General features: G+C 54.3%; 1 protein-coding gene and 2 long non-coding RNA genes across 11 annotated transcripts in view; 2 read left to right on the top strand and 1 right to left on the bottom strand.

Moving 5' to 3' along the window:
- The window catches only part of LOC121013880 (uncharacterized), a 34,765-nt gene that overhangs the window by 100 nt on the left and 11,205 nt on the right, over positions 1-23,460 (top strand). For 4 of the 7 annotated variants that reach the window (XR_005782963.1, XR_005782968.1, XR_005782969.1 and 1 more), the window contains exons 1-3: positions 8,764-8,809; positions 12,095-12,251; positions 23,132-23,355. This is a non-coding gene — a long non-coding RNA (uncharacterized LOC121013880). Of the gene's footprint in view, positions 1-8,763; positions 8,810-9,139; positions 9,480-12,094; positions 12,252-23,131; positions 23,379-23,460 lie in introns of those variants that run through there. The other 3 variants (XR_005782966.1, XR_005782962.1, XR_005782964.1) reach the window with 3 other exon arrangements.
- MYO1F (myosin IF) overlaps positions 1-23,460 on the bottom strand; it is a 39,956-nt gene that overhangs the window by 6,000 nt on the left and 10,496 nt on the right. The window contains exons 7-28 of one of the 3 annotated variants that reach the window (XM_040449696.1): positions 20,032-20,163; positions 19,741-19,872; positions 19,406-19,538; positions 19,034-19,230; positions 18,263-18,343; positions 18,057-18,143; positions 17,187-17,273; positions 16,316-16,483; positions 15,534-15,619; positions 12,796-12,877; positions 11,348-11,454; positions 10,728-10,826; positions 10,483-10,627; positions 5,438-5,552; positions 5,175-5,344; positions 4,332-4,477; positions 3,803-3,949; positions 3,536-3,684; positions 2,980-3,063; positions 2,236-2,431; positions 1,980-2,149; positions 1,228-1,312 (exon numbers count right to left, since the gene is read on the bottom strand). In XM_040449696.1, coding sequence (XP_040305630.1) covers positions 1,236-1,312; positions 1,980-2,149; positions 2,236-2,431; positions 2,980-3,063; positions 3,536-3,684; positions 3,803-3,949; positions 4,332-4,477; positions 5,175-5,344; positions 5,438-5,552; positions 10,483-10,627; positions 10,728-10,826; positions 11,348-11,454; positions 12,796-12,877; positions 15,534-15,619; positions 16,316-16,483; positions 17,187-17,273; positions 18,057-18,143; positions 18,263-18,343; positions 19,034-19,230; positions 19,406-19,538; positions 19,741-19,872; positions 20,032-20,163 — 2,790 coding nt within the window. In that variant the 3' untranslated portion in view covers positions 1,228-1,235. Of the gene's footprint in view, positions 1-861; positions 1,313-1,979; positions 2,150-2,235; positions 2,432-2,979; positions 3,064-3,535; positions 3,685-3,802; positions 4,014-4,331; positions 4,478-5,174; positions 5,345-5,437; positions 5,553-10,482; positions 10,628-10,727; positions 10,827-11,347; positions 11,455-12,795; positions 12,878-15,533; positions 15,620-16,315; positions 16,484-17,186; positions 17,274-18,056; positions 18,144-18,262; positions 18,344-19,033; positions 19,231-19,405; positions 19,539-19,740; positions 19,873-20,031; positions 20,164-23,460 lie in introns of those variants that run through there. The other 2 variants (XM_040449695.1, XR_005782959.1) reach the window with 2 other exon arrangements.
- LOC121013881 (uncharacterized) lies at positions 5,463-8,158 on the top strand. Its single transcript, XR_005782970.1, has 2 exons — positions 5,463-5,570; positions 7,263-8,158. It is a non-coding gene; the product is annotated as an uncharacterized LOC121013881 (long non-coding RNA).

Below are 23,460 nucleotides of genomic sequence, written 5' to 3'. Positions count from 1 at the left end.
GCCCGGACTTCTGTCACAGTGGAGATCGGTGTATGTGGTGTTTCCCATCAAGATCTGCTCACGCCAACCCTTTTCTTCCATCTCTTGGCTCCTCCAGCAATGCCCGCTCCTTCTCTGCATTCCCTCCCCCTGCCCCTGGCCCTTCTCTGGCCCAGTCCTGACACCAGGAGTCTGGCTCTGTCTCTCCTGGACTGGCTGCTCTTTGAGGGCTGAGCACAGAGTGGGTGTCCATCTGGAAAGTCAGGATCCTTACGCTCAGACCATGGCAGGACCCCCAGCAGTTTCCAGCTGTATCTGCAGAGAGTTCTGAAAGGCTCAGACTCCATCACTGATTTGGAAACATCTGGGGAGACCAGTAGCCAGGCTGGTCCCCTAAATTCATAACAATAAGTGCAGAAAGCCAGGGCCATGGAATATCAGAACGAGTCCTGACCCCAAGTGAGTGAGAGCTAAGAGGGCACAGACATGGGGTGGGGGGCAGGGGCCGGCGGTGGCCCAGGGTGCATTGTGAGGGGTTGTGTGGGACCTGCCTCCCTCCTCGGGGTCCAGGCAGGTCCCAGATGGGTCTGGGGGCTGCAGATTCAAAGCTGACAGGACCCACCAGACCATTTTCTGCAGGAAAGCAGGGATGCACATGGCCAACAGTGGGTGAGCCAGTGAGTGAGCAAACTCCAGCTTTGGGAGAGGCCAGGTGGGGGCATACATGAGTTCAAGGCTTGGCTCCGTGGAATCTTGGGCACACGATGAAACTTCTCCCAGCCTCCATTTTGTTTCACCTGCAATTGGGGTATATTTGGGGCACCTCCCTCATGGGGTTGTGAGATGGTAGTTCTCGTTAACGCTCAGTAAATTAATCCACGCTTTCACCTGGCCAATGTTTATTGCCTCAGTGGCGAGAGAAAGAGGGGGGCGGATCTCACCTGTCAAGGTGTGCCCCCAACTGTGCTTGGCACTTGGCCCACGGGACACAACTCACGTATATGCACAAGGCAGCTGGGAGGTAGATTCTGATGTTAGCCCTGTTTGACCCAGGAGGCAATGCGTGTGACCTGGGGGAGGCCAGGGCCCTGCGGTGACTGCAGGGGGGAACCCCAGCCCCAATGGTGACCCAGAGCCTGGGCCGGGCTGGACGCCACAGGACTGGACCTCCTGGCCAATGCGGCCAAGGAAAACAAGGCCCCTGCCGGCAGGGCCTGGCAGGCAGTCAGGCAGGAGGCAGAATCCGGGGCCGTCTCTCAGATCTTCTCCACGTAGTTTCCTGGGAAGAGACCCTCCTGGCCATGCAGCCGGCCTTTCCACCAGCCGGAGGAATCTGTGGGTGCGAAGGGAGTGTGAGGCGGCACCCCGCTTGCCCGGGAGACAGCTTTCATGCTGGCTCTGCGCCTGTCTTATTCGTTTCCACTGGCGTGGCAGAAGGCAGACGCTGAAGAGAACTGTCCACAGATGGAAGGGAGGGAGGGATGGACACATGGTTTTCCTGCCACTGCCTCACGCTCTGTCACATTCTAGACTATTCTCTTGTGCTCTTCCCTCATCGTCTCTTCCTACAGGCGCCTCCCCACACTCCCCATGATGGACCAGTTAATAACCCCGTTGGGGCTCCCCATTTACCCGCATGGGGTGCTGTTGAGTCCCAAGCCCCTCTGGGGGCAGCCCAGGGGACTAAGGTAGGAGGTGGCCTGGGTCATCTGGGCATGACCCAGTTTTTACTCACGAGGGGTCTCTTGAGGTAGGTTCTGCTATTAGCCCTGTGCTTGACAGGAGAGAAAAATGAAGCCCAGGGATTGGGTGTGCTGCTGTGAGGCCAAGTCCCCAGAGTGGCTTAGGAGGGAACCTCCAGACCCAAGGCCTTCGGGCGTATGCAGCCACCGGCCCGGAAGAGAATATCTCCAGATGGGTCTGGTTGCTTCTGTTCTCCTCGGGAGAATGGGGGGGGGGGGTTTGCAGGAGAGCAGGAATGGGGGGTTTCACACACACACCTTCCATGAGGATCTCGATGACCTCGTTCACGTTGAAGCTCAGCTCGTCCACGTCTTGGCCCACGTACTGGTACAGGGCCCGGCACCGGGGGCCATGTGTCCGAGGCTGGGGCTTGGGTCGGCCCACGCCCGGCACAGGTCGCTGCCCCACGCTGCGCTTCCTCTGCATGCTGTGGGCACAGGGAGCGCCCATCAGAGTCCAGACACTCCCCTGCCCCCTGTGCACATCCTGGGGCTGCCCTCTTTCCTCACCTACCCTGCCACACCCTGGTCAGGCACGTTAAGGAATTCTGTGTTGTGCTCCGAGGGGGGCCGTGCCCGGGGGCGTCTGCTGGCCCTCAGGGCTGACGACGGAGGGCCCCGGGGAGGCTGCTGGAAGCCCCCTCCAGATGGGATCTCTAGGGGCAGGTCCCCCCTTCTGGCCAAGGGGGGCACCCCATTGCGGTCCAGGCCTGCGGCAGGAGCAAGAGTGGGGGCATTTATCAGGGTGATGGTAGGAGGATTTGGGGAGGATTTGGCTCCAAGTTCCTCATCTGAGGGAGAAGGCAGCCAGCCACATGCTCGACTCAGCATGGTAAGTGCTGGCCCAGAGGGAGGCCCTTCAGGGGTTAAGATTTCCTCTATCCTGTTCTGTAGGAGGGCTTTTGTGGGTGGGTCTTGGAGGATGAATAGGAGGTCAAGCTGAGAGAGAATTTGGGAGACCAGAGGAGCAAAGAGCCCTAGCAAAGGCTTGGAGATAAGAACAAATTGGTTAAATTGGCCAAATAAGATGTAGCTTGCATGACAGGAGTCGAAGATGGGAGGAGAGAAGAGGTCGGTGGTTAGCTAGGGTTGGATTCTGAAGGGTTTTGAATATCAAACTAAGCCTAGTCTGTATTTTGTGGAAGATGGGGAGCTATGGAGAGCTCTGGGCAGAGAACAGAGTGGCCCACTCTGCTGACAGCAGGTCTGACTTAAGTCATGGAGCACGCAAAAGACAAGGGAAGACACGTCTTCTCACCTCTGGGAGGCCCAGGGGCTGCCCGGGTGGGGGCCTGGGCTGCCCTTCGAGGTCTTCCCTGGGCCATTCCCTTCCGTGTAGGCTCTGAAAGGGGAAAGGACATGGGAATTTGAACGGTGGCCAGACCGCAGCAGGCTCTTGGCCCCGCCCACAAGTCCAGTCTACCCTGTGGCTCCGCCCCGGCCCCCGCCCCCTCAGACTCACTGGCTGTCCCATCAGCACCGACCCTGGAACCCTGGCTCTGCCCAGTAATTGGCTCCTCCCCCCGGGACTCACCTCTCATTGGCCTGGCTCTCTGGTCCCGCCCATAGTGGGGAGGGGAAAATCGCTTCCGTGGCCCCGCCTCCTCCACATTTCTCTCCCACTCATTGGTTACCTCGCTGACCCAGCCCTCTCCGTGGCTGCGATCTCCCTATTAAATATCTCCAGACTCACCCCTCCACGGCCCTCACCTGCTCTCGACCCGGCCCCACGGCCTTGATTTGTCCCCCTCGCTGGCCCCGCCCCCACAGGTCCCGCCTCTTTGGCTCCGCCCTCCAGTTCTGCGCAGACTCACTGGAGCTTTTGGGCAGCCCGTCACCCACGCCGACCGTGAGGGACCGGCCGCTAGCCTTGAGCACAGCCACGTCGCCGGAGCCGCGGGAGAAAGTGACACTGCGGGTGCCACCTCCGCCCCAGCCCTCCTTCTTCACTCGGAACTGTAGTCTGTGGGGAGAGGAGGCAGCTGCGGGGAGGCCCACTCCCCAAGCGCGGTGGGAGAGGGGGCGCCGTGCTCAGCCCAGCCCGGGGACGCGGGCGGGGAGGCGGGGGGGGGGGGGCGTACGTGTCGCTGAAGGTGAGGGGCAGGGCCCTCCGCGCCGCCTCCTCGAAGCGCTTGCTCAGGAGGCTGACGAATTCGGTCTTGAAGACGCTCTCCAGGAAGCTGTCGGCCGCGTCTTCTTGGAGGATGAAGAAGTCGTCCTGCCGCGTGCTGGGGGCGGGGCGGGGTGGGAGGAAAGGCCGGTGAGAGGGGTAGGGATGGTGGCAGGACTGACCTGTGAGATGCGACGGGGAGGGTCGGGTGAAGGCAAGCGAGGGGTGACGCAGGCCGGGGAAAAGGCGGGGGGGCGGGGAATGGCAAGGAGCTGGGGAAGATGGTCACAGAGAAGCGGCAGGTGAGGGGACAGGTGCTGTTGGCAAACAGGGATCGTGAGTGTGGGGGCAGGGACAGGTGACAGGTAGGGCCTGGAGGGTCACAGGTATAGGGGTAGGTAGCATGGTGGGAGTGACAGATGGGGTAACAAGTGTGAAGGCACCTGAAGATGACAAGGGGCAGGTGAGGGTGAGTGGGGCAGGCGAGGGCCTGGCCTCACCTGAGGGAAACTCCCCGAAGGGCCTGGATCTCCACCTTCTTCTTCAGGATCTCACGCACCTGGCCCTTCTCTGGTCCTTTCTTCACCTTCTCCCGCCCGATCATATACACACACTTGGGCGTCAGGATCAAGTCCCTCTTGATGGGCTGTGAGGATGCAGGACCAGAGCTCGTGGCTGGAGCCCTGGACATGGGCCGCCTGGCTCTAGGGGATCAGCCTCGGGGAGGGGGGTGGTGAAGGACAGGCCAGCTGAGGGCTTCCCTCCACGTGAAGATATAGGAGTGGTTACGTTACGTAAGAAATAGGAGGCTAAGTAAGGGTATATTGGCTAGAGAGAGGTTTCTGGGCCACTGAGCAGGTACAGGATAGGTGAGGGTGCACCTGCTGGACGTGGGTGCCCAGGCCAGGTGAGAGTGCACCCGTGCACAGGTGTATCTGGGCCAGATGAAGATATGGCTAACTGACCGATCCGTCTAGACTGTCTGAGGGTATACTTAATGGATAGTTGTGTCCGGGATAAGTGAGGGTGGTCCTATGGTCAGGGCTTCTGGGTGAGGTAAGGGTGCAATTGTGGACAGCTGTGTCTGGCCAGGTGCAGCTATATGTGATGGGCAGGTGTGTCTGGGCTGTATGAGGGCATGTTTAATACACTACTTGAGTGTATACCTGTGGACAGGTGTATCTCGGCCGCATGAAGGTGTACCTGTGATGGGACAGGTGTATCTAGGCAGGGTGGATGTATACGTCAGGACGGGTGTATCTGGGCAGGGTGAGGGTGTACCTCTGGTGGGGATGCCAGCCTGAGGCCAGGGCCCCAGACATGTCCACCTGCTAGTGCCTCACCTTGAAGCGGCGGTCGTACTTGGTGACCGAGTCAGCGAAGTCCACGCGTTCCCTCTTGCCCAGGAACTGACGCAGCTCCGGCCGCTCCTCTAGCCCCAGGTAGTCCCCGACGAAGTTCCGGTTGATGCTGTTCCGTCTCCGCTCCTTCTTGTTCAGCAGGATGTTGGACGCTGTGGAGATACCGGGTGGGGGGCAGAGGTTGTGGCCTGGCTCCTCTGAATCGGTCTGTCCCCTCCCTGAGCCTCCCACCTGCAGGCTCTCACCTTCCTCCCGCATCTCTTCGTACTTCCGGACTGCCACATGGCGTCGCCAGGCCTTCTGGATGGTGCGGGCAAAGCCATCGAACTTCCGCTCTCGCATCTCCTCCAGAAGGAAGAGCTGGGCAAAAGAGGGGCGGTGGGTCTTTCCCGATTCCACCCCACCCACTTGCTTTTGCTTATGGGCACCTGCACACGTGCACAGATGCTATGGTCAAAAAATTTTTTTCTTTCTCCAAATGACCGGACACAGGGTTCCCTCCCGATATGGGGCACAAGCCCCCGTGCAAAATTGTAACCGTGGGCTGGTCTTGTGGGCTTCAAATCCCAACTCTGCCTCTGACTAGCTGTGCAGGCTCACCAGACATGGCATAACATCACAGTTTCTGACTCTGCTAATTAAGGGGATGGCATGTCGCCCATGTGTGGTGCACCCCAGTTTCACAGATGGTAGGAATGTGAACCAATGTGCATCTTAGAAGACCACGATACTGTAAATATGAAAACCTGATGTACAGGACTGTGCTGTACCCAGAGACCATCTGGTTGTTCAGTGTACAACCTGCACAGCCACACATGCCAGCCCTGGAAAAGAAGCTTTTTGCAGAAAGCAGACTTCTGACTTTTAAGAGTCTCTGTCCAGAGGGGATTTAGGGTATAAACTATCTTAGTGCAAGTCAGAGTTGAAATGCCGTGAAGGACGTCTATTCACTTAGAATACTAGCGAACTTATCAAGGAGAGGAACTCACTGGATATGAAGTTATAAATCTACAGTAATAAGAACAATGGGGGTGCTGGTCAGAGAACAGGACAACCTATTGCAGTAGGACAGATAGCTCGGGAACATTGTCATTCAAACAGAAATTTAGCAATAAAAGGGACAGCATTGTCAGTCAGGGAAATACCGAGATGGAAACTATTGAAAATAAAATTAGGCATTCTTGAGAAAAATAATTAGCACGTCACCCAGAGGGATTTGTCAAATACACTGACATCACATCACTGCTTAAAGCCTGGCTGCCTGCTTTGCTGACCAAGATGGTTGACGGCTGATGAAACCCCAGGGGTCCCTGCAGGGACTAAAATAATTCTGCAGATACTTGGCTCAAATGCACTTTAAAAGACATACCTTGGAGGACTTTTAAAGCTGTGGGTGTTTATAAATGTTCATGGAAGGTGGGGAATCTTCACCAGGAAGAAAAAAAAAAAAAAAAAAACCCCACCACGACCGACCGCAGCTTTACATCCTGCAGGGAATCGAGTGGCATTTCTGTATCGTTTTGTTTCTCAGGCTGATATCCTGTGGGTCAGTGGGTCTGTGTACAACGCGTGTCCAACTACTGCCTGGGGGGTAGTAGGTGCATTTTGCAGTTCGCTGAGGGGATGACAGGTAGGAATAAAGGGAGACCAGCCTTACAGAAGCGGGGGTGGGCTGGTCAGCCAGGAGTCCTCCTTCCCTTAGCTGTTTAGGGCAGATGAGACCAGTGTCCTCCAACCTCGTTATTTCTGCTCAGGGAAGGGGATTTGTGTTCATTGTTGGGAGAGGAATCTTCCTGTCCACAGAGTTTGAAATTCGTCTCCTTCATATGCAGAGGGCAGATCAGGGTGTGCTTAAGGTGGGTGAGACAGGCCCCCGATCTGAGCTTATCCTGGTGTGCTGGGTTGAATAGTGTTTCCCCGAAATTCATGTCCACCCAGAACCTGTGAATGTGACCTTAACCTGGAAAGAGGGTCTTTGCAGACGTAATCAAGTTAAAATGAAGTCATGCTACAGTGGGGTGGGGGTGGGGGCGGGCCCTCCGTCAATCCAGTGTGATTTGGTTTCTTTAGAAGAAGAGGGAAGTTTGGACCCAGACACAGAGGAGAAGGTCGTGTGATGACAGAGGTAGAGACTGGAGTGATCAAGAATGGCAAGGATGGCCGGCACCCACTGGAAGTTAGGGAGAGTCAAGGAAGGCTCTTCCCTGCAGCCTTGAGAGGGACCGTGGCCCCGCGGACACATTGGTGTTGGATTTCCAGCTTCCAGAAACGTGAGCAAATTAATTTCTGTTGGGTTCAGCCATCCAGTCGGTGGTACTTCACTACAGCAGCCACAGGAAAGGAACACACGCAGCGTGACAGGCAGGGAAGGCCAGCAGGTGTGTGAAACAGCCAAGGATAGTTTGAGTTCATGTGTACAAGGAGCCAAATTCAAATCAGAATCATCCCAATGTGGGCTGGCTGGCAGAGTCCCCACCTCCGTTAGGGTAACTTAATTCTTTGATCAATTGTGATACAGCATAGTTATAAACAGTTACAAAACTGTATCCAGTTTTTTCCTGTGCAAATTTTCAGTCTTGTTTTTCCTTACAACATTTTTCCACCAAACTTTTCCCTGTGTGAATTTCATTGTTTCCGGCCGTGGAAATAATTTTTGTCAGAATATGATTTTACCTTAGATAGCCTTAGCCAGTGCTAGCCTTGTTGACTCTGTTTTTGTTTGTTTGTTTGTTTGTTTGTTTTTTCCCAGTGTCAATTTTTACATGTTTCTTTCAGAGTCAGATTTTGCAAACTGCCTGCAACCAGCAGGATGGATTCTCTTTCTCTGTCTCTCCTCTTTTTCTGACCCTCCCTCCCTTTCTTTCTCAACTGCTACAATTTGAATGGTTCCCGATTAGTTCCAGTCATGGGCAATTTTGGTTTGTGATGCTAGTTTCTGTCAGTAAAAAGATCTACTCTGGATGCAATTCCAGACTGTTCTCATTTCTTGGAGCAGAGCACATCCATAGGGAAAGCTCCAGAGATCGGTACAGACAAGTTTGGGGACAGAGAACCCGACCTCCCGAAACAGACTATCTTCTTCTTCCTCTCCTCTCCTCTCCTCTCCTCTCCTCTCCTCTCCTCTCCTCTCCTCTCCTCTCCTTGTCCTTGTCCTTTTCCTTTTCCTTTTCCTTTTCCTTTTCCTTTTCCTTTTGTTTTCTTTTGTTTTCTTTCTTTTTTTTAAAGTAAGTTTTATGCCCAATGTGGGGCTTGAACACACGACCCTGAGATCAAGTGCCGCGTGCCAATAATCCAGCTTGGATTAGTGAGCCAGCACAACACATTCAGAAGGCCGACTCCCGATTTGCCATCCAATCCTCACATAGCAGCAGGTGGCCAGGCAGGCCCTAGGGGATTCTTTGCACTGCCTTATTTATTAAAAAAAAATTTTTTTTTAATGTTTGTTTATTTTTGAGAGAGAAACAGAGAGTGCAGACAGGGGAGGGCCCGAGACAGAATCCGAAGGACGCTCCAGGCTCTGAACTGTCAGCACAGAGCCCGATGCGGGGCTCAAGTTCACGGACTGCGAGATCATGACCTGAGCTGAAGTCGGACACTCGACCTACTGGGCCACCCAGGTTTTTATCTATCTATCTATTTATTTATTTATTTTTAATTTTTAATTTTTTTAAGATTTTATTTTACTTCATTTTTTTTTTTGGTTTTATTTATTTGTTTTTTTTTTAATTTTTTTTTCAACGTTTATTCATTTTTGGGACAGAGAGAGACAGAGCATGAACGGGGGAGGGGCAGAGAGAGAGGGAGACACAGAATTGGAAGCAGGCTCCAGGCTCTGAGCCATCAGCCCAGAGCCCGACGCGGGGCTCGAACTCACGGAACGCGAGATCGTGACCTGGCTGAAGTCGGACGCTTAACCGACTGCGCCACCCAGGCGCCCCTATTTATTTGTTTTGAGAGAGAAAACACATGGAAGGGGGTGAGACAGAGAGAGAGAATCTCCAGCAGGCTCTGCACTGTCAGCGCAGAGCCCAACGCGGGGCTCCATCGCACGAACAGTGAGGTCGTGACCTGCACCAGAATCGAGACTCTGATGCTTAACCAGCTGAGCCACCCAGCTGCCCCTTTACACTTATATCTTTAAGTAATCTCTACACCCGACACGGGGCTCGAACTCACGAACTGCGAGATCATGACCCAAGCCGAAGTCAAGATGCCTAACTGAGCCACCTGGGCGCCCTGTCATTGTTGCTTTAAAAAAAAAAACTACCCCTGTCCAGCTTTGCTGAGGTATAACTGACGCGTGACATTGTGTAAATTTAAGGCGTACAGGCGTTGACTGGATACATGTATATATTGCAGAATGGTGACTGCTATAGATCAGCTAGCACCTCCACGCATAACATAGTTACCATTTCTTTTGTGGTGAGAACCCTGAAGATCTACCTGCCAGTATATAATACAGCGCTGTTCACTAGAGTCGCAATGCTATCCAGTAGGTCCCCAAGACAGATTTGTCGTCGTCACTTTGTTTCTCCCCTGAAGGCAGAGGCCCCGTACGCTAGGTGGTGCTCCCGACCTTTTGAGAAAAGGCTGAGAGCGGCCGATAAGGTGCTGGAGGGGTTATTTCTGCACTGGAGGGTACAGAACGAGGGTTTTCTTTGACAGATCGGGGCCTGGGGCAGGTCTTGGGATAAGCCAACCGCCACTTTGACACGAGTCTCCAGCCCAGGGACTCCATGTGTCCATGAAGCAATGAAGGACGAGGACAGAGAAAGCAGGCTAGGAGAAGGTACAGAAAGAAATTAGTTAAGGGGCGCCTGGGTGGCTCAGCCGGTTAAGCGTCCGACTCTTGGTTTTGGCTCAGGTCATGATCTCACGGTTCGTGGGTTCGAGCCCCGCATCGGGCTCTGGGCTGACTGTGCGGAGGCTGCTTGGGATTCTCCCTTTCCCTCTGCCCCTCCCCCCTCGCGCTCTCTCTCTCAAAAGTAAATAAATAAACATTAAAGAAATAGAACTTAGTTAAAAAGGAAGAAAGCAGAAAGAGAAGAAGGATAGAAAGTTCTTCTCCCTCACAAGGGGCTTGTCACCACAGGTGGCCACACGTGTCCCTACCTGCCTCCTGGCCACCAGGGGACCGTCCAGCTAATTCCGGTTTTTCTGAGCACTGCTATGTGCCACACACTGGGCAGGAGACTTCCCGTTTTGTCTAATCCTCACCCCAGTCCTGCACGGGGGGCTTCTCCTCCCCCCGCTTTCCAGACGGAGAAGTCTGTCTGCCTCTCACACTCACCGACTCGGGGTTCTTGACAAAGACCTTGGTGCTCCCCATCTGGTACTGGTCTGGATCCATGTTGACTGCCCGAAGCAGGTGCTGGACCCCCTGACGTTCATCCCCACGCCACTGTGGCCACGTCTCCGGGGTCAGGATGGCGTACCTGGAGGCAGAGGACGTGGGAGGGTTTGGAGTCCACGTCCCCGCTGGTGGATATTCTGCGGGATGGCAGTTCGGGCCAGGGGTGGGCGGGGGCACCTCACCTCTGCAGGAATTTGGAGAATTGGCGACGGTAGGCAAAGCCAGCCCGGCGTACTCTGATGTTCTCCTTCAGGCCCAGGTACTCCACCTGGTGCTTGACCCTAAAGGGGAAGGCACTTTGAGTCCCCTGCGGGGTACTCCTGGTCCTGGGAGTGGGTGGGTGCTGCTGGGCAGGGCTGGAAGGAGCAGGCGTGGGGCCCAGTGGGTCTGGATTCGCGCCGGGGGCAGTGTGTGTGTGGGGGGTGACTTCAGTGCCGGTGCCAGGGGTCAGCCTCGGAGTCAGTCCTGTGGGGGTGGGGACCCAGCTTCTGGGGAGGGAGAGGTCTGTGACAGTTCTGTGGTCAGTTCCAGAGTTCATCCTAGGGGTGCGTCCTAGGGTTTGGGGACTGAGGGGACTGTGCTAGTTCCTGGGTCATCCTGCACTCAGTCTGGGGTCATCCCTGCAGTCTGGATGGTCGTGGTCAGTAGTAGGTATAAACCGGGGGCCCTGAGGAGGTTTGCACTGGTCCTAGGGGTCAGCCCTGGTTAGTCTTGGGATGAGTCCCATGACCCTGGGCGGGTTCTGGAGGGAGGGGTCCGTCTGGGGGCACAGGAAGTGTGGATGGGTCCAGCTGGTAGTCACCTGCTCTCCTCCCAGTCGCGGGGCTTCTTGGTCTCGTTGGGCTTGATGCAGCGGATGTAGTGGGGTGTACATCTTTTTAGCGTGGCCACCAGGTCATTGGCTTGTTTCTGAGGCGGAGGAGAAGGTGGGGGCGGTGGAGCGATGGGACCCTCGGGCCCTCTCTCCTCCCAGCCTGGATACAGACCCAGGAGGCAGAGACGCACTAAGTGGGGGCTGGCTCCCAGTGCACCACGGGGTCAGGTGTCCCTGGTCTGTGCATACCTCCATTGGCACACCCCGTGCAGGGTTGACAACCTCAGACGAGGAGCTCTCGTGTTCACAGCACTCAACGTTCAATCTGGCACATCACAAGTGCTCAGCAAACATTTGCGGGTGGCTAGCTGAGCACTCAGAACATGTGCACAGAACATTTCTGCCTGTCCTTCGGGGAGCCGGTCCTCCGGGAGTAGGGAATCACGTGTGTGTGCCTGAGAGGCCAGCCTTGTGCATTTTAGTCCCTTGGAGGAGACTAGAAAGGAAATCGTCCCAGGCGGGGGGATTGGAGGGAGCGGCATGAGAGTCCTCTGCTGTGTGATCGGGGCCAGTGACGGTGCTTCTCTGAGCCTTGGTCCCCCCGTCCCCCGGGTGGGATTAGTCCCATGCACGGAAAGCGTCCCCGCATTTGCTGCCAGTACTAAGTGCTCAAGGCATGGTCATTAAAATGTTTTCAGGATGGGCCACCCAGTTGATCGTAGCACTATTCACTAGGTAAAAGGTGAAAGCAACCGAGTGTCCATCCACGGAGGAGTGGATAGGAAGAATGTGGCCCGTTCGTACACTGGAAGATTCTTCAGCCTTAAAAAGGAAGGCTGTCCTGACCCCAGCTACAACAGGGACGAACCTGGAGGACGTTACGCTGAGTGAGGTAAGCCAGACACAGAAGGACACGTCCTGCCTGATTCCACTCACGGGAGGTCCCTAGAGGAGTCCCGTCCACAGGACAGAAAAGATAGTGGGTGTCGGGGGTGAGGCAGGGGGCGGGGAGTCAGTGCTCCATGGGGACAGAGTCTCAGTTTGGGAAGATGAAAAAGTCCTGGGGACGGATGGTAGGTAGGCATGGTGGCCCAGTGTGAGTGTGCTCGATGTCCCTGAGCTATGCACTTAGCAGTGGTTAAGATGGTCCATTTTACGTGTTTTCCCCCACAATCCAAGTGGCACATAGCCAAAAGGCCAAAACATTTTTAAGAGGATGGACGCTTCAGTTTGGATTTAGGGAGTCAGGGGGACATCAAGGAAGCTGGTAGAACCCCCCCCCACCCCCAGAGTTGGAAGGAGACCCTGCTGGACAGAGGGTGCCAGAGAGAGGGGCAGAGGCCCCAGGACGCAGGAGAGACAGAGGCTGGGATGAGTGGAGAACTGTCCCCAGCCCTCCCCGGGCCCAGCTCCTCCTCTCCTGCCCCGGGACCCACCTTGATCTTGGAGCCGGCGGTGCTGGGGCGGCCCTTCTTGTCTACATCCAGCTTCTCAGGAAACAGCATGCGGAGGAAGGCCCTGCGCAGGGGGCACAGGAGAATCAGAGGTGCCCTCTCCCAGAGGGGAGGCTACCTAGACGCCCATGACCTAGAGGACGTGCTGCAAAGCGTAGTTCTCCCTGAGTGTGGGGGGTGTAATGCTGAGAGCCGGGGAGTTGCTTTTGTCCTTTTGGTTTGATTTGTTTGCACCTGTTCCTTCTGCCTCGGTGACCACGCCTGGCCTGGGTAGCAACTAAAATAGAACAAAGTTAAATTAAGTACGAACACCTATCAAGGGATGCGGCATCTCCGGCAACAGGGGCAGGTCCCCTTTCAGGAACGATCCTCCATGCACAGGCTCACGTGCGTGTGCAAAGAGCCACAGACAAGGGAGCCTGCTGCTGTGACCCTGCCTGTGGTCGCCATCAGGGGCACAGTCACATCGCCCCTCAGCAGGGGATTGGTTCGACGCCCTGGCACATCCACAGTTCTCTCCCTCATCTCCGGGGGACCTTCCCTGACCATCACAGCCCGGGATGAGTGGACTGCTCGATCGGTACATATTTGGGAAGGTGAAAACGCCCTGGAATTAGAGAGTAGGGATGGTTGCCCGACGTTGTGAATGTGCCTTAAGGCCACCGAACTGTTCAGTTCCGAACGGCGAAAAGGTAAATTTTATATTGTGTGTATTTTATCACGATTAGAAAGTAAAAGAAAGTGAGGGGCGCCGGTTGAGCGTCTGACTCTTGACTTCAGCTCAGGTCATGATCTCAAGGTTCGTGCGTTCGAGCCCCGCATGGGGCTCAGCGCTGACAGTGCAGAGCCTGCTTGGGATTCTCTCTCTCCCTCTCTCTCTGTCCCTCCACTGCTCACTCTCTCTCTCAAAATAAATAAATAAACTTTAAAAAAAGGGAAATAAAAGAAGGTAAAAAAAGAAAAAAAAGAGTGATGCCTACCATAATCTCCAGCCCTTTATCATCTTAGTTTTCCTTTTCAATGCTTGCTCCAGTGGATACCGGAGTGACCAGGAGAGCTTGTTAAAACACGGACGGCTGGGCCCCACCTCATCCCTCTTAAGTTTCTCATTCACACATCTGGGCTGGGGCCCGATCATTTCTAGTGAGTTGCCAGCCGATACTGCTGCTGCTGGCCCAGGAACCCTACTTTGAGAACGACTGCTCTGTCCTTTCCAATATGGCGGCCCCTGGTCACCTGTGGCTCTCGAGGTCCTTGAGACCCGGCCTGTCTAAATCATGATGCGCTGTGAGTGTTAAATCCATAAAAGATTTCACAGAGTACCACAATATGGGGAAAGAGGGTGTAGTTCATCCGTTCATAATTAATTCATACCCATTCATGGATAATTTTTATATGGAGTATATGTTGAAATGATATTTGGGGTATGTTGGGCTTAAGAAAATATTTTTTAATGTCACCTGTTCACCTTTTTTACTTTCCGTATTTATTTGATTTTTACTTTAATTAATTTATTTTAAGTTTATTTATTTTGAGAGAGAGAGAGAGAGAGAGAGAGCCAGGGAGGAGTAGAGATAGAATCCCAAGCAGGCTCCAGGCTCTGAGCCATCAGCACAGAGCCCGACATGGGGCTCGAACTCACGGACCGCGAGATCATGACCTGAGCCGAAAGCAAGAGTCAGACGCTTCACCGACTGAGCCCCCCAGGCGCCCCCACCTTTCTACTTTTTCAGTGTGCACTAGGGAATTTAAAATTGCACACATACTGGGAATAAGGTTTGGGTGCAGTTTGGCACGAGGGATCTTTCTGGTTTGATGCAGATGTTCCCAGACGGGTAGGGGTCATGGTTGTACAATCCTACGCGCTGGCTAAAAATCCCTTCTCGAGGCGAGCGCATTTAATGGCATGCAAGTTGTACCTGGACACAGCTGTTTGAAAGTCATGATGCGTGTAGCTCGGCTTCTATGTGGATGTGGGGTAAGAGGGACAGTGCCGGTCTAGATCATTGGATCTCAAGTTCAAATGTGCGCGTGGCTCTCGAGGAGGCATCAGGGCGTCACGTTGAAACGCAGATTCTGATTTAGTGGGCGTGGGGTGGGGTCTGAGGTGCCGCATTTGTAGGCAGCTCCAAGGGTGTTCAGGAGCCGCAATTTCAGCCTTTTACGGACCACTGTCTTACGACTCTCATGCGACACTATATTCTATTTGCCTTGTTTTTCCCTAGTTCAACACCTGTCTCCTCGCGTGGCTCTCCACTCAGTGAGAGCAGCCGTGTTCTCCGGCCTGTCCGGTCCCCTCCGTCCCCACAGGTTCAAATCGTGCCTGGCACACAGCAGAGCCTGGACACATTTTTGAGGTTAAAAAGGCAAAAAATGGACGCCGGCATGCAGCTTCGGTCAGGGAGATGGGAGCCATGGGTCCATATGTGTTAACACGGAAAAATGCAGGGCGCGCTGTGTTCTCACGGTGTAACCGGGGAAACCGTCCACACCCCACGTGGATTGGGTTGGCGCAGGGGAGCACTGGATGGGCCAGAAGGATGAGGGCTTTCCTCACTTCTTCCTGTGGGTCTCGGGGGGCTAACCAGTCACTAGAAACACCGTCCCTGTGGACAGCCACACTCACAAAGTCTGCGGCGTGATGGGAGCTCTGGGGAAGACAGAGTGGTCCCCAGCCTCCCCACAATCCCTAGGAGGATGTGTCCCCGGAGGTCACTCACTGCTCACTGGTCTGCATCAGCTCTATGAGGTCAGAGAACAGGACGTCCCGGTTCCTCTCGCAGAAGCCGTTAACATCGTAGGAGACCTGGAGGGAGACAGGGTTGGGGGGAATGCGGGGCTGAGACCTGAGGGGTGCTGCTTACAGCCCAGGCGGTCAGGGGTCCTGTGGGGGCCTGCTCTGGGCTGACAGGATCGGGGGGGGGTACCTATAGTTCACAATAAGGGGCAGGGGGCTCCAGCCTGGGCAGGGGGTCCCTGGGGGTGTCCGCTGACCACCGAAGGTCAGTGGGAGAGTCTGCAGTCCTGTCAATTGCAGGGTGGAAGACCGTGGCCAGGGTCAGAGGCCAGCGGATTTCTAGAGTCTTGGGTAGGGGTCCGGAGGGGGCTCCAGCCCATTTTGGAGGGCAGCGGCTTGCCGCGTAGGCCTTAGAGTTTGAGTTGGAAGGCCGTGTCCTGGGTCAGGGGTTAGTGGGGTTTGCAGCTCAGATTGGGGGGGAGGGTCTGGTGCACAACGTGGGGTCAATGGGAGGGAGTTTCCGCCCTGTTAGTGGGAGCTGCGCTGGGAGTAAGGAGAGCTGTGACCTTGGTCGGGGGGCCAGTGGGTTTCTGCAGGTCTGGCTGAAGGAACACGGTGGGGGACCCAGGCCAGTTCCTGGGGCTGCGTGGGAGGGGTGGAGAAGGGGGTCGCTGGAGTTCTGCAGCGCTGACCGGGGTTCCCTGCAGGCTCCTTTCACCAGGGGGCTGGGAGGCTGCAGCCGGTCGGGGGCGGGGCACCGCGCACCTTGCCCGCGTAGTGGTGGATGACGAAGCCCGAGCTCCAGCTGTTGAAGTGCTCGTGGGTGCCCACTGCCGCCTGCAGCTTCTGGAGCAGGGTCTGGTCGGCGCCGCCGCCCGTGGCGTGCATGGTGGCGCACACGTCGTCCAGGACGCTCATGATGCCCGGGGGGCTCTGCGGGTCGGGGAGGCGGGCGGTGGCTCAGCCTGGCGGGGCCCTGCCCCCATCCGGCTCCCCTGATCGCGCGGAGGGAGTGGAAGAGGCGGGGCTTCCACATACAAGAGCAAAAGTGGGGGGTGGGGAGTGGCTGTGGAAGCTAGCTGGGGTGGGGGGCGGGACGGGGTGAGGAACCCCACCGGGGATCCTCACCCCTTCTCCCAGACCGGGATGACCTGGTGGGGGACCTGTCAGCCTGACCCCTTCCTCTGTCTCTGAGCAGGTTGCCATGGGGAAGGTGTTTTGTTTTGTTTTTAAAGTTTATTTATTTTTGGAGAGAGAGAGAGAGAGAGAGAGAGAGAGAGAGAGAGAGAGAGAGAGAAAAGGGAGAGAGAATCCCAAGCAGGCTCCACACCGTCAGCACAGAGCACATGGGGCTCAAAGTCATGAACTGTGACATCATGACCTGAGCTGAAATCAAGAGTCAGATGCTTAACCGACTGAGCCCCCCAGGGCCCCTGGGGCGGAAGGTTCATTGAGTGAACAAGTGAAATGCAAGCAGGTGGGCAGAGTGAGTGGATGAGGTGGCTGATGGGATATTTCAGTGTGCTCCATCTGTCCCCCAGCGGGGAGCAGGGGGGCCCGAATCCCCCCTCCCCTCTCCCAGGCCCGGCTCCAGGCCCGGCAAGACCCGGACCCGCAAAGCTGACCCAGTCCTCACCAGCTTGTTTTCAATGAGGTCGCAGACGATTTTGTTGTTGAAATACTGGATGGGGGTCCAGCGGATGCCCTCCTGGACGTACTCCTCCTGGGGGAGGCACAGGGGGTGGGGGTGGAGATGGGTGTCTGGGCAGAGGGTGTGTATGTTTCTAGAACACATGCTTCACGAGGTGGGTGAAGGAGGTGTGGTGGGTGTTCCCATATCTCCCCATCTCACCACGTAGGGCCTCTCCAGTAACAAAGTCTGTGGCCCTGTGTGAGGCGGGCTGGAGCTTCTCCCCCTGGCAGCCCTTAGCCACAGACAGACAGGAGCCGGTTCATAAATATCCTGGCTCCGTGGCTCCTGGGGTGGACCACCTCTGAGGTCTGCGCTACAGTGTCCCCCAGGGCTCAGCAGAAATTGGCCCCAGTTGCCTGCAGCATAACCCACTCATCATCATGTCCTATTCTGCCCCCCCCTTTTTTTTTTAAGTGAGTCTTTCACTTCCTCTCTCCTCGCCTGATATTTGCCCTGAATCCTTGTCTCAGGCTCTGCTTCTGCAGGATGGGCAGGATGAAAACAGCAGGGATTTTTGTTCATCTCCTGCACGGCAGTCTTCCCAGCACTGCAAACAGTGTCTGGCACACAGCAGGGTCTCAACAGATAATCGTTGGAGGAACGGACGAGGAGGGTGTTCCCCAGCCCTTGTGAACGTTAAAGAGGCAGAAAACCTCTTCCAAAGGAGATTTCATGGGTGGGGGGGGGGGGGGGCCTGGACAGCTCAGCAGAGAGAGAGGTGGGAAGGAGGGCTGGAGGGGGGAGGGCCCCCTGGTTCCTCGGCAACCTTCATGGTCCCGCCCCCACCCCCAGTGTCCCCTGGCCCCTGGCCACCTGCTCGGCTTTCAGGGTGAGTTCGATAAAGATTTGCTGCAGCTTCTCGTTGACAAAGTTGATGCAGAACTGCTCGAAGCCATTTTTCTGCCAAGGGAGGCAAAGGGTGCTGCCTTCAGGGGCCTGATGCTGGAGGCTCCTGGGACCACTGGGCCAGCCAAGGCGCGGGGGGGGGGGGGGGGGGGGGGGGGGAGCAGAGGCCGAACCTGGAAGATCTCGAAGCCATAGATGTCAAGCACACCAATACTGTATTCCTCCTGGGGCTTCTGCATAGCACGGTTGATGGCCTGTAATGTGGGTGGGGACCGCAGGTGAGTGCCAGCGTGCCGCTCTCTTGCGCTCCTAGCCGCGTTCACAGGCTATGTCCCCTCATACCTGTTCCTCTCCTGCCTTCTCCAGCTCTGTGTGCGGCGCCCCCCCCCCCCCCAACATGAGAAACCCAGGTGTCAGAACATCCGGGTTCCTACCTTGCGAACTGGCTTTGGCCCTTGACCATTCTGCACCTCTATTTTCTCATCGTTAAAATGGGTTAATAATGGCAACTACCCTGCAGGGCTTTATACAGGAATTAAATTGGTGCGTGTAGGAACACTGAGAACCGTACCTGGCATAGACTAAGTGTCATATAATGTTGGCTACTACAGTATTGTCACCATTCCTGGCCTTGACACGTCCTGTTCCTGTCGCTCCCATCCAGTCCATCACTTTGTCCTTCTGATAGCCCCCTCGTGCCTCTCAGATGCCCCCACCCGTCTCCACCCCCACAGTGCAGGCCTGGATGGTTCCAGCAGCCCCCTCCCTCCTGGGCTCGGCCAGGAGGAGCCTCCGCCCACGTCATCCATCCGATTGGCTCCTGCCCCTGCTTGATGACTCTGATGGCTGGTGACAGTCAAACCTGCCTTCCCCACTTGGTTAGTCCAAGCCCAGGTTGCTCTGGGGCAGCGCCTCTCCGCCTGCCTGGCCCCGGCGCCTCTTACCTCCACGAGAAAGTCGAAGAGCCGGGCGTAGAGCCCCTTGGCCAGGGCGTCGCGGGTGTAGGCCGCCTGCTCCACGTTGAGGGTCACATCGATGGACTCGCTGCGCCCGCCCCAGCGGCTGTCCATCTTGCGGCTGGTCAGCTTCTCCTGCAGCCGCCCGCTGTCGATGCCCAGCAGGTAGGCGGGAAAGGCCAGCACTGCCGGGCGGAGGGGGCAGCCAGTTAAGCTCTTGGGCCTCCTGCGATGCTTCTGGCGCTCCCCATTTTGCCCAGTGACTCAGATACTGTCCTCGTGGGCTCTGACCCTCCTGGGGTCGAACTAGGAGAAAGCAGTTCACGCCTCCGCCCCACCGTCCCCGGAACCCACACTCACGGTCCACACTCTCCACCCGGGCGTAATTCCCGTCTTCACAGAAGCTGATGTTTCCCAAGTGCAAGATCCCGGCCACAAGCTGTAGGACCAGCTGCTGGACGTTGGGTGGGATCCCAATGACCTGCATGGCATTCTGCGGGCACAACAGGGACAGGGCCTGTGCCACGGATCCCCACCTCCGCCCTGCCCTCCTGGGTTAGGCTTCTGGGGCCACAGCACGGAGTCAGGACACCGGGATCCCTGTCCTGCCTGTTTCACCCGCTTGCTGTGTGACTTGAGGCAAGTCCCTGCCCCTCTCTGGGCCTCGGTTTCCGAGTGTGGTGGTCACTGCTCACCAGAGTCTCACTGAAGTCACTCCGGTCATCGGTGCCATCCACCTTGTAGGTGTCCGACTGGAGGTAGTAATAGTACTCGGGGGTCATGAGCCCCAGGTTCTGCCGCTGCTCCTGGGAGGCTCCTTCCAGCAGCTGGGGGGTGAGCAATGCTCATGCATCTGACGTGGGACTGCGCAGCCCCCGTGACCCCCCCCAGTCCTCACTGTCACGGGCTCCTGGGCACTGACCCTCCCCCCCCATCTCCCCTTGGGCTCTCCCCCTGCCCCAATCTCACGGCCCCTTTCCCAGCACCTGGTAATAGATGTGGAAGTTCCTCTCGTTTTCGTTCTGCATGACCACACGGGATTTCTCTAGCAGGAAGTTGGAGATCTTGCCCCCGTCTGGCTCCCCGCCGCGGCTGAACTGGATCTCAAAGTACTTGCCCTGAAGCCGAGAGAGACACGTTAGACCCCCAGAGTCCCAGCGGTGTGCCGGTGGGACAGGAGTTGAGGATGGGCCTTAGGAGCCTGGCCTCTTGAACCCTCTTGCCCATGTGACCTCAACTCTGCTCTCCACTCCCGCTTACTGACTTTGCCTTTGTTTGACCCTCCCGCCTTTGTTTAAGCTGCTCCTTCTCGGCTGACTCAAGTCCACATCTGGGCATCCAGCCCTGTGCCAGGCACATAGAAGTACCTCACTTTATTGACCAGTTTCCCAGGTCTTCTATCACAACACGGAGGCCTCCACATTCCTGGGGGATGTTGCTAGTTTCAGTGATCCTGGGTGTCTCTCCCGTGTTGTCCCTGAGCCCAGAGCAAGGGCTCCACAGCCCCTTCTTTGGCCTCTGCCAACCTCTGGGTTCTACCCTGGGCAAAGTTTGGAGGGCAGAGAAGCCCCCTTACTTCTCCTTTCTGTCGCCTCCATGCAATGATGATACACATTACATCATAGCGCTACCCAGGCACCTGTAATACGTGACATATACCCATTCTGTTCTGTTGTATACTAAGTAATATTGTAATATATGTAACATATGATGTAATATATCTACACATATGTATAATATATACCGTATGTAATATATGACATATATAACACATAACCTATATTACATAATATGCAATATAAAACATGATTGCATTCTTATATATGTAATGTATGTATTATGTATCTATGACACATAATATATAACATATATAACATATACATAATATAATATGCCATATAAAACATAACTGTGTTCTTATGTATCTATAACACGTAATATATAACATATATATTACATAATATTATATGCAAAATAAAACATGATTGTGTTCTTGAGGTTCAGCCATGTTTTGGTGTGTATCAGTACTTTGAAAACACATACGGTGCGATTTCCAGTTATAAAAAGTTCTAGAACAGTCGAAACTAATCTCTTGTTAAAAAAAAATAAAAAGACCCAGAGGAGTGGTTGCTTCTGGGGTGAGGTGGGAACAGAGACTGACCGAAAAAGGGAGGGAACTTTCTGGAGTGATGGTGATGTTCTGTATGTTCATAGGGCTGTGGTTGTACAGATGCACACATTTTTCCAAACTCTGTGCATGATCCGCTTTAATGTGTTCTGCTATATGCAAATTTTACTTTGAAAGAAATCGAAGGAAAAAAAAAAAAGAAATCGGGGCGCCTGTATGGCTCAGTCGGTTAAGCGTCAGACTCTTGGTTTCAGCTCAGGTCATGAGCTCGTGGTTTGTGAGTTTGAAGCCTGTATCGGGCTCCGCACTGACAGTGCGGAGCCTGCTTGGGATTCTCTCTCTGTCCTTCCCATGCTTGTTCTCTCTTTCTCTCTCCCCCACCCCTTCTAAATAGATAAATAAATGAAATGGAAGAGCACTGGAAATTTATATTGGATTATCATTAATGATCTGCGTGCTGACGTGTGGAGGGGAGAGCAGAAAGTATGGTGTTTACTTTGTAGTTTACTTTGCAGTTTACTTTGTAGCTCATCAAAAAAAAAAAAAAAAAAAAAAAGATGAACAGGGGCACCTGGCAGGCTCAGTCAATGGAGCACGCGACTCTTAATCTCAGGTCATGAGTTCAAGCCCCACATTGAGTGTGGAGCTTACTTAAAAAAAAAAAAAAAAAAAAAACAAAAAGAATGGATGGAGACGTGATAAAGTAAGTATAGCAAAATGTTAACAACAGAACCTGGGAGGTGGGCAGCAGGTGTTTGCTACGCAATTCTCCTCATTTTTCTGTGTATTTGAGATTTTTAATAATAAACGTTGAGGAAAATACTTCAAATATAATTACATGATAAAAATGTTAGAAAATAGGGGCGCTTGGCTGGCTCATTTGGTAGAGCGTGCAACTCTTGATCTTGGGGTTGTGAGATCGAGCCCCATGTTGGACGTAGAGATTGCTTAAAATTAAAAAAAAAAAATCTTCATTAAAAAAATCCTAAGCCATAAGATTTATATTTTATTTAAAAAAAATGTTTTCATGTTTATTTACTTTTGAGAGAGAGAGAGAGAGCACAAGCAGGGGAGGGGCAGGGAGAGGGGGAGACACAGAATCCAGAGCAGGCTCCAGGCTCTGAGCTGTTAGCACAGAACCTGACTCGGGGCTTGAACTCGTGAACTGTGAGATCATGACCTGAGCTGAAGTCAGATGCTCAACTGACTGAGCCACCCAGGTGCCCCAGCCAAACGATTTTTAAAAAAATATTTATTTTGAGAGAGAGATGAGGGGGGTGGACAGAGAGAGACAACCCAAGTGAGCTCTGAGCTGTCAGCACAGAGTCTGTTGCAGGGCTCGAACTCACGAACTGTGAGATCATGACCTGGGCCGAAATCCAGAGTCAGACGCTTAACCGAGCCACCCAGGCACCCTCTCCCCAAATTAAAAAATCTTAAAAAAGAATGTTAGAAAAAAGACAATAATATTTAGGGGAATAAAATAAATTGTATTAGCATATGGAATTTATTAAATCATTTTCTTTTTTTTTTTTTAATTTTTTTTTTAACGTTTATTTATTTTTTTGGGACAGAGAGAGACAGAGCATGAACGGGGGAGGGGCAGAGAGAGAGGGAGACACAGAATCGGAAACAGGCTCCAGGCTCTGAGCCATCAGCCCAGAGCCCAACGCAGGGCTCGAACTCCCAGACCGCGAGATCGTGACCTGGCTGAAGTTGGACGCTTAACCGACTGCGCCACCCAGGCGCCCCTATTAAATCATTTTCATATGAAGGAATTATTGAGATCTGTGAGATGGATATTAACACCATCTCCATTTTATGGATGAGAAAACAGGAGCTTCAGGAAGTTACACTGTTTTTGGTTTTGTTTTGTTTTTGGTCCAACCCACAAATGTAAATAGTGATAGAGTCAGATCATAACTCCAGATCCGTTGACCTATTCTGTCTTCTGTTAGGCTCAGCGTAACACCTGACGGAAGGAAGAAGCCCAAGATCGATTTGTTAAAAGAAACAACGGATGAGAGAATAAATCGGGAACTGAAATGTGAATAGGAACGGACGTAGCATGATTGCAGCCAAGGCAATATGGGGAGAATGTTACACAGACAAGTCAAGGAAGTCGAGGCCACTACAGTGCAGCTGACGGGGGAATCTTTTTCAGATGGACCATAAGCAGGAAGTGAGTCTCCCATGCAGGAGCAGGTAGTTCCTCTATTGCTGGGAATACACGTGTGCGTGTGCGTGTGCGTGTGCGTGTGCGTGTGCGTGTGCGTGTGCGTGTGCG

This window comes from Herpailurus yagouaroundi, unplaced genomic scaffold, assembly GCF_014898765.1.
Source record: "Herpailurus yagouaroundi ecotype Mexico unplaced genomic scaffold, PumYag 200, whole genome shotgun sequence".
Lineage (NCBI taxonomy): Eukaryota > Metazoa > Chordata > Mammalia > Carnivora > Felidae > Herpailurus > Herpailurus yagouaroundi.
Note: the sequence above shows the minus strand (reverse complement) of the source record. Positions and strands in the feature narration are given on the sequence as shown.